We start from the raw sequence: 12,832 nt of genomic DNA on the forward strand, positions 1-12,832 counted from the left end.
TTAAGTATAATATCGAAGGTCGCGAGGAAACTGTGTCGAGGTAGAAAGTAATTAATAAGTAATAAGCTGATGATAAGACTTCCTATATTAATTACTCGAAGAAAACAGTCAATCTGACCCATATTAATCTACTGCAATTTAATTTTGCGTACTAAAAATATCATTAAATAGAATTGACGCAGCATACACAACTTGTTGTTTCAACAGCCATCACCGTCTAATTGCAACAAGGAGAACACAAATTCGATAACGGTTGTTACAGTGATTTGCTGATTATCGAAAGGCATGCGGCCCATTGGCAGACTGTCCGCGCTTCGGACAGCAATAGCGTCTGTCCCACAACTGAACTTCGTAGTGCTGCTGCACGCGGTGATCTTATTGCACAGGTCTGATATAGTTGACCGCGAGAACAGAGTAAAACCAATACCGTCAGCAAGTATTCAAAGAAATTACGATTACGTTGTAATCGGTGCTGGATCGGCTGGCGCTGTGATCGCCAATCGTTTATCGGAGAACGGAAACTGGTCGGTGCTGTTATTGGAGGCCGGTTCAGACGAACTACTGGAAGCTGACGTGCCCATAACGTTCACGGGCCTTCAACGAACCCCCTTCGACTGGAAATTCAAAACGGAACCGTCGGACAACTACTGTCTGGCGATGAACAATCATCAGAGCAACTGGCCGCGCGGCAAGGTATCGAGGAATCGAGTTCATTTGTTTCTTGGGTGCAAGATTTGGGATTATTCGAATTCAACAGAATACGTATGGCGAATGGGCTAATTATCTACTTCGAATTCAATTTTTCAACGGAGCTTGGAAAACTAAGAGATACATATTTCTGAATACTATACATCAGGTATAAAGTCGTTGATTTCACAGACATCTTCCAAACTTTCCTTCCTGCAACTTCTTACCATTTCCTGTACACATATTGTTCCATACAAATCGGCCAATTAATTCAATTAATTCTGCAGTCTCACTAAATAGCATGTTCCCAAACGTACCCCCCTCTTGTCCAACGCCAGAAACCTCACGCTTCACCGTGCACTTTAATTGGCATTCTAGAAACCTTAATCATCTTCAACCAAATAGAGTGCTATCTCTGTTCAATCCAAGTAGCTCTTGCCAAACTTTCGATATGAAAACTGCGCGGAGCCGTCGCGAATTACCTCCCCAACGATCACCATAGAGCGGATCAATCGATTTCTTGCATCGGAACTGCATTGTTTAAGACTCTCGGTGGCAGCAGTGTATTGAACGCCATACTGTACATCCGTGGCAACAGGAGAGACTACGACGGCTGGGAAGAGATGGGCAATCCGGGATGGAACTACGAGAGCGTGTTGCCCTACTTCAAGAAGTCCGAGGACATGAGGATCCCCGAGTACCAGGATTCGCCGTATCACCAAACAGGTGGATACTTGACCGTCGAATATTTTCGGTATCGTTCACCAGTCACGGACCACTTGGTGAACGCAAACATCGATATGGGGTACGAATTGAGGGACGTGAACGGGGCGAAGCAAACAGGGATTACGTTCTCCCATGGAACGCTGAGGGATGGACTACGGTGCAGCACAGAAAAGGCCTTTCTTCGCTCGGCTTCCAAGAGGAAGAACCTGCACGTCAGCACGCAAACGATGGTGCAGAAGATTTTGACGCGCCAAGGTGAGCCGCTCGTTGCTTTCGTTTTTGTTAATTGGAGTTTGTTAGATAAGTGGATTTCTATTAAGCATTAGTATACTCGAGGCTTTCTACTTGACGTTATCGGTAGAGATCAAAATATTGATTACTGTAAAAGTCTGAGAAAGAAGCCACAGCCTGTTGTTCTGACTCCTCGAAAGTTAAAGTGTACCCAGGATAATTAAGGTACGTTTCAGGTCATTATTTTGTGTCAATTCGCAGATGAACACTCCACCACCGCCTGCGGCGTGGAAATTCGAGCGAGGGGGATACCATTCAAGGTGATGGCCAATCGCGAGATTATTTTGTCAGCTGGTTCGATACAGTCGCCACAGCTGTTGATGCTGTCTGGTATCGGCCCCAAGGACCACCTGAAGGAAGTGGGAGTTCCTCTGGTCCATGACTCCCCCGGCGTGGGCCAGAATCTTCACGATCATACAGCGATAGGTGGTCAGGTGTACGTGATAGACCCACCAGCGCACTACACGGGCAGCAGACACTTCACCTTTAATATAACAGACATTAACGGAGCAGAGCCTTACAAAGAATTCGTCTTGGACCAAACAGGGATCTTTTACTCAACACCATTCGCTGAGGCTATGGGTTTCATTAACACCAAGTAAATACCGCGGGTTCTAAGTAAAACAAATATTTGAAGAGGCCTTTGCGTTTCGATATACTTTTGTTTTGTATTCAACTGAAAAATTGAACAATTGTAGACTCTCCCTAGCAGGAATTTTTCCAGGATTTCGGTGATGAATTCCTTGATCTCCCACCCTGTTCGCGACCACGTCAAAAGATACTTGCTTTGCTTAGCTGCGTATTCACCTGTTCATTCGGCGCGCACCGATTTTTTGCTCGCTCGGTGTTCGGCGCGCGTTCGGGCCGATCCGCTTGCTGGCGGTCCCTCAAAGCGTGCATTCGGGTCCGAACAATACCATGAAATGGACGCCGCAAATTTCACTCAACCCCGAACGCTCGCTGAGCTCCGAACGAGCACAAAATCGGTGCGCGTCGAATGCACAGATGAATACGCGGCTTTACGCTCTAAGTTGCTTGCTTTGTTCGCTAACTTCCGAACTTGCTTCGAAACTACTTGTTCGCGGAACCTTCTACGCGCACGAACTACTGCACTCCCTTCGCAGCCGCGACTTTGCTGTCGCGATACTTATTAAAGCTTTCGCTAAACTGCTTCAAAGGCTTGCATAAAATATTCACTTTATTATAAGTTAAATAATAATGGTTGACGAGTGAATCGCTTCTAAACGTGCTTCTGTTTAAAAATCCCAATTTCCTGCGGCGCCATCCGTATAAGCTTAAAACAATTTTACTTTATTATGCATAGATTTAACTAATTTTCTGAGAAATTCGGACTTATCTTGTTCCATTCTTCCAGCAAAAATTCCTTTAAGCATTTCCTTGGTAGACGGTACTAACTAAAAATTTATTAATCAAACTTTATAGCAATGTCATTACAATGTGTGATTCTGAATTTAACATTAGTTATCTAAATAAAATATGTTACACATATAGGGTAGGTGGATACTTTTGCGAGTAACTGTATATCGAGGTAGAAGATCGTTTTCTTCAAACTGTTTTCCTGACACCCTTTCAGTTATCTATGAATGGCGCAGCTTGCCAGAATTATTCACTAATCCCACGGATAAATCATGCTTCCAGATTCGCAAACAAGTCGGCGGATTACCCAGACATACAGATTTTATTTAGCACCGCGTCCGAAGTCGCAGACGGTGGCCTCTATAGCAAGTGGGATAGCAACGTGCGGGACGACGTTTTCGCAAATTTGTTCGCGAACGTCGACTTCGTGAACCACACGTATCAGGCATTCCCATTGCTGCTGAGACCTCGAAGCAGAGGATACATCAAGTTGCGATCAAAAGATCCGTATCAGCATCCGATCATCGTTCCCAATTACTTCAGCGATGCTAGTGACCTCGATGTACTTGTAAGGAAGCCTAACTCTAATTATTTAACAAAGCATCAACTATAATGTATGAGCCTTTGAGCACCCAATCTATGAGATACAAATTTTACAATGAACTATCTTATGTTTGTTACCGTTCACAGTTTAAAGGGGAAGGCTGGTGTACTCTAACTGAAAATCGAGACATTTTCGGGATTTTTTTTTAAAGAAAGCATTTAATCGAAATTTCTGAAAGTTTCAGGTTAATGTATTGTCAGATTGCACGCAAAAAGCCACGCGTTCGTAAGTTAAAATATGCAGAATTGAACAAATGGAGGCCTATTAAAAAAAAGTTCACTTTTTCGAATGAAATTTTGCCTTAAATGTTCAGAAAAGGCTAATTGAACAATATCATTACAGAGGAAGTGATACATATTTGGAATACTGTTAGTAATTTGGAATACCGAAGTATCTAATAAACTATTTGCATTATCTATTTTGTAATACCGCAGATAATAGGGGCTAATGACCTGTTAATTAATGACATTTGTGGCTGAACCGCCATTTTGACATTTTCGACTTAATTTGCAGAATAAAAAAATGTCAATATGCAAAACTTTTTCAGGAAGTATTCAATCGTTCCAATCATGGATAAAATATGTCAAAGCTTTACAGTTAAACATTTAATCTACTCATTAGCGCGTTCCTTCTATGGTTTCGTAACAGTTTTGCGATAATTTCAAGAATACAACGTGTGGCATAAAATTGTAGGTTTTAGTGCCATGTTGCTAATTCGAAATACCGAAGGTGGAGGTAATTTGGAATATTCCAAAGCTTAGCGATGCTTTTGTTTCACGCGTAACGGCTATCGCCGCGTCGCGTCGGTTTAGATTGTTCCTATATTGTGATTGTTAAGCCTGATTACACCATAAAAGAAAATAATTTTATTACCTCCATGCTGTTTTTACGTTTATAAAGTGAAGGTAAATTCAGAGGCGGATTCAGGAGCCTTTCTTGGAGGGGGGCGAAATATGTAAAAGTACATAAGTACATTTGTTAACCTTCTTTTACAAAATTTAAAATTTGCTTGTAATTTATATTTTAATATCTCAATTTGATAATATAGCCTACATAATTAAATTCACATTAATTATTTATACAGAATAATACACAATGTCATAATATTTTTCTATTTTATTACTCTTCGTGAGGGGAGGGGCGATCGCCCTCCCTCTGAATCCGCCCTTGGGTAAATTAGAATACCGGAATTTCAAATTACCTTCAGCTTAACGAAATCGATACTTCCTGTCATTTTTCATTTAGAGCAAACTTTCAGCCACTTTTTCTTTTTTATTATTACTGAGAGTTTGAAATATAAAACTTTATTAGTATCCCTATGATATCATGCAGTTTTATTTGTTCCCATCCTCTGCCGTAATTCTTTATTCGTCTTAAACAAAATGGTATTCCAAATATACTGCACTTCCTCTACCAATAGCTGATCGAAATCAGCTATTCAACATTTTCTCCATTGAAATGAAGAAAATGTTGACTATCTTTGAAGTTACATTGTCCGCCAATTGTAAAACTGTCGTTTCGAGAGAAACGCGTTTATAGTTTTCTGGTAAACCTGCATCACCTGCTGCTCAAATATCTTCTTTTATATAAGAATCAAATCTCGTCGCAGGTGTAAAATCCTGGTATTTTACCAATAGTACGTAAAACACGTAGTTTGTTATTTAGGACGAGTCCAGATAGACCCTGCATTCGTTAAGCAAGGGTTAAACTTCCTTTTCACAATTACTGCAGTCAACGTCACACTAACACCCTTCTTCCTTTGTTCACGCAGGCAGAAGGGGCCCGGTATATCCACAGCCTGATAAATACCCCAACGTTGAAGAAGCTAAATGCTCGACCACTTCCAAACAAACTTCCAGGATGCTCGTCGCTACCGTTTCCATCGCTCGAATACTGGAAATGTTTCGCCCGCCACTACACGATGACGATCTACCACCCAGTGGGCACGTGCAAAATGGGTCCTAAGGACGACCCGATGTCCGTGGTCGATCATAGATTAAGGGTGCACGGTGTGAAGGGTCTGCGAGTGGTCGATAGCTCGATCATGCCAAGTATCACTAGCGGAAACACAAATGCGCCGACCATAATGATCGCTGAAAAAGCTGCTGACATGATTAAGGAGGACAACCAGTAGTAGCTGGCTAAATTCTCTCGCGGGCAAAGCATCGAGTACATCGAGAAGGGGGGTTATTGCAAGTTGAGGAAAAATCGAATTAATGCTTCAAAATTGATTTTGTAACTCTGTGTGACTTCTCCGTGTTTTGTACTTGTTACAGAATAAAGAATAGAGCATTACTAAATCACTAAATTAATATCACTAAATCTATGTTCCCACGTGGTTAAAACACGAGGACGAAGGCTTCTCACTCTCACGTTTGACGAACACCTTAATCCTATCCGTGCATACTAATATACATAACGTGGTATTTAGTATTCAACTTGGAGGAAATAGTTTCGAAAAAGATTTGTTCATATATTGTACAAATTAAAGGGCTACTAGAGCACAAGAGTCCGCGATACCCAGCTAATTCATTTTTAAGCGTTCTTGTGAACAGTTTTGTGTGGCCTGACGGGTCATAGTGTTTCTAAATAGAAGGGTAAGGGGAAACCCGGGAATGTCACAAAACAGTTTTATCGAAAAATTTAAATTTTAATACTTTAGTCCATCAGTAAAGAAACAAGGTTCAATGAATTTAATTTTCTTATATAATATTCTTCTTTAATTATCTCTTATTCTACTTTGACGACAGAAACTTATGCATAGGCAAAGAGTGGGGACTTTTCGTATTTTCGTTCCAGTGCAGAGTGGATATTTCCTGTTTTTAACCAGTGTACTAAATCTTTAACGTTATCTTTACCGAGGTATTTGAAGTTTATAACCCTCTTTCATTCGACAGTTCTGTAGTCCCAGTGGCCACCAACAAAATCTATAGGGGGGAGCAGGATAAAGCGGAACGGGTGGGTAAACGGAACACTTAATACCGTAGAGAAGCACGGGTATTTGGCTAGTGTTATATAAGTAAAATGTCCTTCGACGCTTATCTTTAACTGATCCACGAAAAGCACTTAGGTACATTAAAGACCAATTTGCATGTTACAAAAGAATGGCGTGCATAATTATTTTAGTAATTGCCTTTTTCACAATGATTTTGTAAAAGATACCTATGCTGAATGCTTATACAGAATAATCGGTAAGAGAATAATACCAGAACCGTCTTGGAACCGATACAGATTCGAAAAACTAACTCGATATAGTCAGAATGTCGGTTTCTTATAACAGTTTGAAATGGTTATTTCTAAAACCGTTTCCATCCTTGCTATTAACTTGTGTAAGAATAATTAATATTACGAATCAACTTTCTTATTGTTTAAATTAACAACTGTATCTGGATGCCTACTGCAATATTTTCTAAATGTCATCATGTGTAGTCTGTTGCTTAACAATAGATGAGCATGCAATATTAATTTGATTTTTAAATACCATAGTATATTTACACGAAGACCTCTTTTTCGCTCTGCAGCTATACTGACTTCCTAGTACAACTTCGCACTCAAATGACACCGAACACGGCCTTTCTTTATTTTCTTCGGATTCTACTGAAACATGTCAACTATAATTTCATGACTGAAAACCGCCGATTTTCAAATTTTTGTATTCTGTATTTATTCCAATAGAGAAATTCAAATAATCAAAGATTGTAGAAAAAAATACGCATGCGCGCAGTGACTGCTTCACCTCTGAGCATCTACGTTTGCTGCACGCTCCCTTTATCGGAAGTGAAAGGATTCTGGGGAATTCTCTGCACCACCGCTGCGCGCAGTAACTGAGAAACGTCTCTGCACTTCGCGCGCATTAAGCGTGAATCGGAACGCAGCTTATAACTTTGTTTGTATAATTGACACGCTGACAAGTCGCTCGGTATCTCTTCCAAGCGCCGGGGGCAGGGGATACCTAATTGCTAGTTACGGGTCTTTTGAAAGATTTATTTCCGAGTGAAGAATGACGCACTACTATATACATATATAAAATATTGGCTGACACAGAAAATCGTAACAGTGCAGCCGTGTTCAGTTGAAAGCACAGTTCTGCGTGAGATGCCCGTTGGTAAAACAGCATAGTCAGTGCGACGCAAGGGAATTTGGATATACTTGAGGTATTTCTGACATGTTCACATGCTACCTATCTTTCTTCCACTTCTCTCAAAAAGTGTTGTCTCTCACTCGTGACTATATCTGATGAGGGTACCGTTCGAGGTGGTCCGCCCAGATTTTAATGCAACTTTGTGGCATGCAGATCTGATTTATCGGATGAAGAATATATATGGTTATAGGCGTCGACGGCTTATACCCCTTGAGATATTTAGCTAGAACCCCGCCTTTACCGAAACGTACGGTGCCCACAATGTTTAAAGCTAAATATCCCAAAAAGTACAAACCGTCCACGCCTATAACTAAACATATGCTGGATCGGTAGAATGACATCTACACGTGTACAAAGTTGCATTAACATCTGGGGGGATCTAGAACGGTTACCTCGTCAGATGCAAATGGCGAAAAAAATCGACAGGCATCATCGTCTAATTGCAACACGGGGAATATAAATTCGATTACGGTTGTTACAGTGCTTGCTGATTATCAAAAAGGATGGATACCACTGGTAGCCGCTCCGCATTTTGGACAGCAGTAGCACAGTTCCAACACCTGACCTTCGCGGTGCTGCTGCACGCGGTGATCTTATTTTACAGGCCCGATATAGTCGATCGTGAGAACAGAGTAACACCAATACCGGTAGCAAGTATCGAAAGTAATTATGATTACGTGATAATCGGTGCTGGAACGGCTGGCGCTGTGATCGCCAATCGTTTATCGGAGAACGGAAACTGGTCGGTGCTGGTATTGGAGGGTGGTCCGGACGAACCAGTGGATGCTGACGTGCCCCTAATGTACACGGGCCTTCAACGAACCCCGATCGACTGGGAATTCAAAACAGAACCGTCGGACAACTACTGTCTGGCGATGAACAATCATCAGAGCAACTGGCCGCGCGGCAAGGTATCGAGGAATCGAGTTCATTTGTTTCTTGGGTGCAAGATTTGGGATTATTCGATTTCGACAGAATAAGTATGGCGAATGGGCTAATTATCTACTTCGAATTAAATTTTTCAACGGAGCTTGGAAAACTAAGAGATATTTCTGAACACTGTACATCAGTTATAAAGTCTCTGATTCTACAGACATCTTCCAAATTGTCTTTCTTGCAACTTCTTTCAATTTCCTATACACATGTTGGTCCATACAAACCGGTCAATTAATTCAATTAATTCTGCAGTTCCGATAAATAGCATGTTCCCAAATGTGCCTCCATCTTGTACAACACCAGAAACGTCACGCTTCATCGTACGCTTTAATAGAAATTCAAGAAATCTTAATTATCTTCCAACCCATAAAAGCCTATCTCCATTCGATGCAAACAGCATCTTCCAAACATTCGATTTGGATCACAATAGAACGGATGAATCGATTTCTTGCATTGAAATGTTTAAGACTCTCGGTGGCACCAGTGTATTGAACGCCTTACTGTACATCCGTGGCAACAAGAAAGACTACGACGGCTGGGAAGAGATGGGCAATCCGGGATGGAAATACGAGAGCGTGTTGCCCTACTTCAAGAAGTCCGAGGACATGAGGATCTCCGAGTACCAGGATTCGCCGTATCACCACACAGGTGGATACTTGACCGTCGAATATATTCGGTATCGTTCACCAGTCACGGACTACTTGGTGAACGCAAATGTCGATATGGGGTACGCGCTGAAGGACGTGAATCAGGCGAATCAAACAGGGATTACGTTCTCCCATGGAACGCTGCGGGATGGACTACGGTGCAGCACAGCAAAGGCCTTCCTTCGGTCGGCTTCCAAGAGGACGAACCTGCACATCAGCACGGAAACAATGGTGGAGAAGATTTTGTTCCGTCAAGGTAGGGCGCATGTGGCTTTTGTTTCTGTTAATTGGAGTTTGTTAAATAAGCGGAGTTCTATTAAGCAGTAGTATGCTTAAGGCTTTCAGTGGCTTGGTCGCTGACACTGGATCTGCTTTGGGACGTAAAGTGCGTCCTTTTGCATGAGTATTTCAGTGTTCTAAATCGACCCAGCCACAGCCTGCTGCTCAGACCCTTCGAGAGTTAGATAATCCGTACCAGGATAATTAAGGTTTATTTACAGTGATTATTTTGTGTTAATTCGCAGATTCACTCTCCACGACCGCCTACGGCGTGCAATTTAACGCGGGAGGAATACCGTTCACGGTGATGGCCAATCGCGAGATTATTTTGTCAGCTGGTTCGATACAGTCGCCACAGCTGTTGATGCTGTCTGGTATCGGCCCCAAGGACCACCTGATGGAAATGGGAATTCCTGTGGTCCATGACTCCCCCGGCGTGGGCCAGAATCTTCACGATCATACAGCGATAGGTGGTCAGGCGTACCTGATAGATCCACCAGCGGACTACAACGGCAGCAAACCCTTCACCTTTAATATAACAGACCCTAGCGGAGCAGAGCCTTTAAAAGAATTCGCCTTCAACCATGATGGGCCCTGCTACTCATTATCATTCGCTGAGGCTTTGGGTTTCATTAACACCAAGTAAGTACCGCGAGATCAAATTGAAATGAATATTTGAAGAGGGCTTTGCGTTTCAATATACTTTCGTTTTGGGTGCATTCAATTGGAAAATTATATACAGTTTATTTGAAAAAGTATTATTATCCGTGGAAGTAGGAAAGATCGTGCAAAAAAATATTCGCCCAAATTCAATATTTAATTTATACAAGCATAATTACAATAAGTTAATATTCTTCTGATATTCCTGGAATTTTATTATAAACTTTAATCCATTATGCACAGATTTAACTAATTTTCTGAGATATTCGGGCTTATCTTGTTCCATTTGCCAGAAGAAATTGCTTTAAACATTTCTTTGTTAGACGGTACTAACTAAGAATTTATTAATCAAACTTTATAGCAATGTCATTACAATGTGTGATTCTGAATTTAACATTAGTTATCTAAATAAAATATGTTATACATATAGGGTAGGTGGATACTTTTGCGAGTAACTATATATCGAGGTAGAAGATCCTTTTCTTCAAACTGTTTTCCTGATACCCTTTCAGTTGTCTACGAATGGCGCAGCTTGCCGGAATTATTCACTAATCCCACGGATAAATCATGCTTCCAGATACGCAAACGAGTCGGCGGATTACCCAGACATACAGATTTTCTTTAGCAGCGTGTCCGAAGTCGGAGACGGTGGCGTTTATAGTAAGGAGGATGGCAACGTGCAGAACGACGTTTTCGCAAGTTTATTCGCGAACGTCGGGCCCATGAACCACACGTATCAGGCATTCCCATTGCTGCTGAGACCTCGAAGCAGAGGGTACATCAAGTTACGGTCAAAAGACCCGTATGAGCATCCGATCATCGTTCCCAATTACTTCAGCGATGCTAGTGACCTCGATGTACTTGTAAGGAAGCCTAACTCTAATTATTTAACAAAGCAGCAACTATAATGTATGAACCTTAGAGCCTGCAATCTATGAGATATAAATTTTACAATAAATTATCTTATGTTTGTTACCATTCACAGTTTAAAGGGGAAGGCTGGTGTACTCTAGCTGAAAATCGACAAATATTCGGGATTTTTTTTTAAAGAAAGTATTTAATCGATATTTCTGAACTTTTCAATATATTTATGGTCAGATTGCACGCAAAAGCCACCTGTTCGTAAGTTAAAAGATACAAAATTGAACAAATGGAGGCGTATTGAAAAAATTTCACTTTTTCGAATGAAATGTTGCCTTAAATTGTGCATAAAAGACTATTATTTAAACACTATCATTATACCAATAGCTGATGTCTATGAAGAAAATGTTGAATATTTTTGGAGTTACGTTGTCCGCCAATTGTAAAACTGCCGTTTCGAGAAAAACGCCTTTAAAGTTTTCTGATAAACCTGCATCACCTGTTGCTCCGTAGCTAAATCGGCTACAGCCGCTTTAATTTTTCGAATTTCCTTCTGCTGCTCGAATACCTTCTTTTATATAAGAATCAAATCTCGTCGCAGGTGTAAAATCCTTGTATTTTACCAATAGTACGTAAAACACGTAGTTTGTTATTTAGGACGAGTCCAGATAGACCCTGCATTCGCTAAGCAAGAGTTAAACTTCCTTTTCACCATTACTGCAGTCAACGTCACACTAACACCCTTCTTCCTTTGTTCACGCAGGCAGAAGGGGCCCAGTATATCCACAGCCTGATAAATACCCCAACGATGAAAAAGCTAAATGCTCGACCACTTCCAAACAAACTTCCAGGATGCTCGTCGCTACCGTCTCCATCGCTCGAATACTGGAAATGTTTCGCCCGTCACTACACGCTGACGATCTACCACCCAGTGGGCACGTGCAAAATGGGTCCTGTGGACGACCCGATGTCCGTGGTCGATCACAGATTAAGGGTGCACGGTGTGAAGGGTCTGCGAGTGGTCGATAGCTCGATCATGCCACGTATCAGTAGCGGAAACACTGCTGCGCCGACCATAATGATCGCTGAAAAAGCTGCTGACATGATTAAGGAGGATAACCAGTATTAGCTGGCTAAATTCTCTCGCGGGTAAAGCATCGAGTACATCGAGAAGGGGGGTTATTGCAAGTTGAGGAAAAATCGAATTAATGCTTCAAAATTGATTTTGTAACTCTGTGTGACTTCTCCTTGTTTTGTACTTGTTACAGAATAAAGAATAGAGCATTACTAAATCACTAAATTAATATCACTAAATCTATGTTCCCACGTGGTTAAAACACGAGGACGAAGGCTTCTCACTCTCACGTTTGACGAACACCTTAATCCTCTCCGTGCATACTAATGTACATAACGTGGTATTTAGTATTCAACTTGGATGCCCAGCTAATTCTAGTTTCTAAATTGAAGGGTAAGGGGAAAACCCGGGAATGTCACAAAACAGTTTTATCGAAAAATTTAAATTTTAATACTTTAGTCCATCAGTAAAGAAACAAGGTTCAATGAATTTAATTTTGTTATATAATATTCTTCTTAAATAATTTATTGTTCTACCTTGGCGTCAGA

The 12,832-nt window shown here is 41.2% G+C and overlaps 3 protein-coding genes across 7 annotated transcripts in view; 2 read left to right on the forward strand and 1 right to left on the reverse strand.

Moving 5' to 3' along the window:
* Flo2 (flotillin-2) overlaps positions 1–12,832 on the reverse strand; it is a 127,999-nt gene that overhangs the window by 34,282 nt on the left and 80,885 nt on the right. The gene's annotated exons all lie outside the window — the stretch shown is intronic.
* On the forward strand, positions 271–12,773 carry LOC143367470 (glucose dehydrogenase [FAD, quinone]-like). The gene is made up of 6 exons (XM_076809312.1): positions 271–693; positions 1,233–1,668; positions 1,906–2,302; positions 3,364–3,649; positions 5,457–6,264; positions 12,653–12,773. The coding sequence occupies exons 1-5, from the start codon at positions 286–288 to the stop codon at positions 5,817–5,819; spliced, it is 1,890 nt and encodes a 629-aa protein (XP_076665427.1). The 5' UTR covers positions 271–285; the 3' UTR covers positions 5,820–6,264; positions 12,653–12,773.
* LOC143367469 (glucose dehydrogenase [FAD, quinone]-like) lies at positions 7,729–12,509 on the forward strand. The gene is made up of 6 exons (XM_076809311.1): positions 7,729–7,839; positions 8,308–8,737; positions 9,230–9,665; positions 9,934–10,330; positions 10,926–11,211; positions 11,973–12,509. The coding sequence occupies exons 2-6, from the start codon at positions 8,330–8,332 to the stop codon at positions 12,336–12,338; spliced, it is 1,893 nt and encodes a 630-aa protein (XP_076665426.1). The 5' UTR covers positions 7,729–7,839; positions 8,308–8,329; the 3' UTR covers positions 12,339–12,509.

This window comes from Andrena cerasifolii, chromosome 3 (assembly GCF_050908995.1).
Source record: "Andrena cerasifolii isolate SP2316 chromosome 3, iyAndCera1_principal, whole genome shotgun sequence".
Lineage (NCBI taxonomy): Eukaryota > Metazoa > Arthropoda > Insecta > Hymenoptera > Andrenidae > Andrena > Andrena cerasifolii.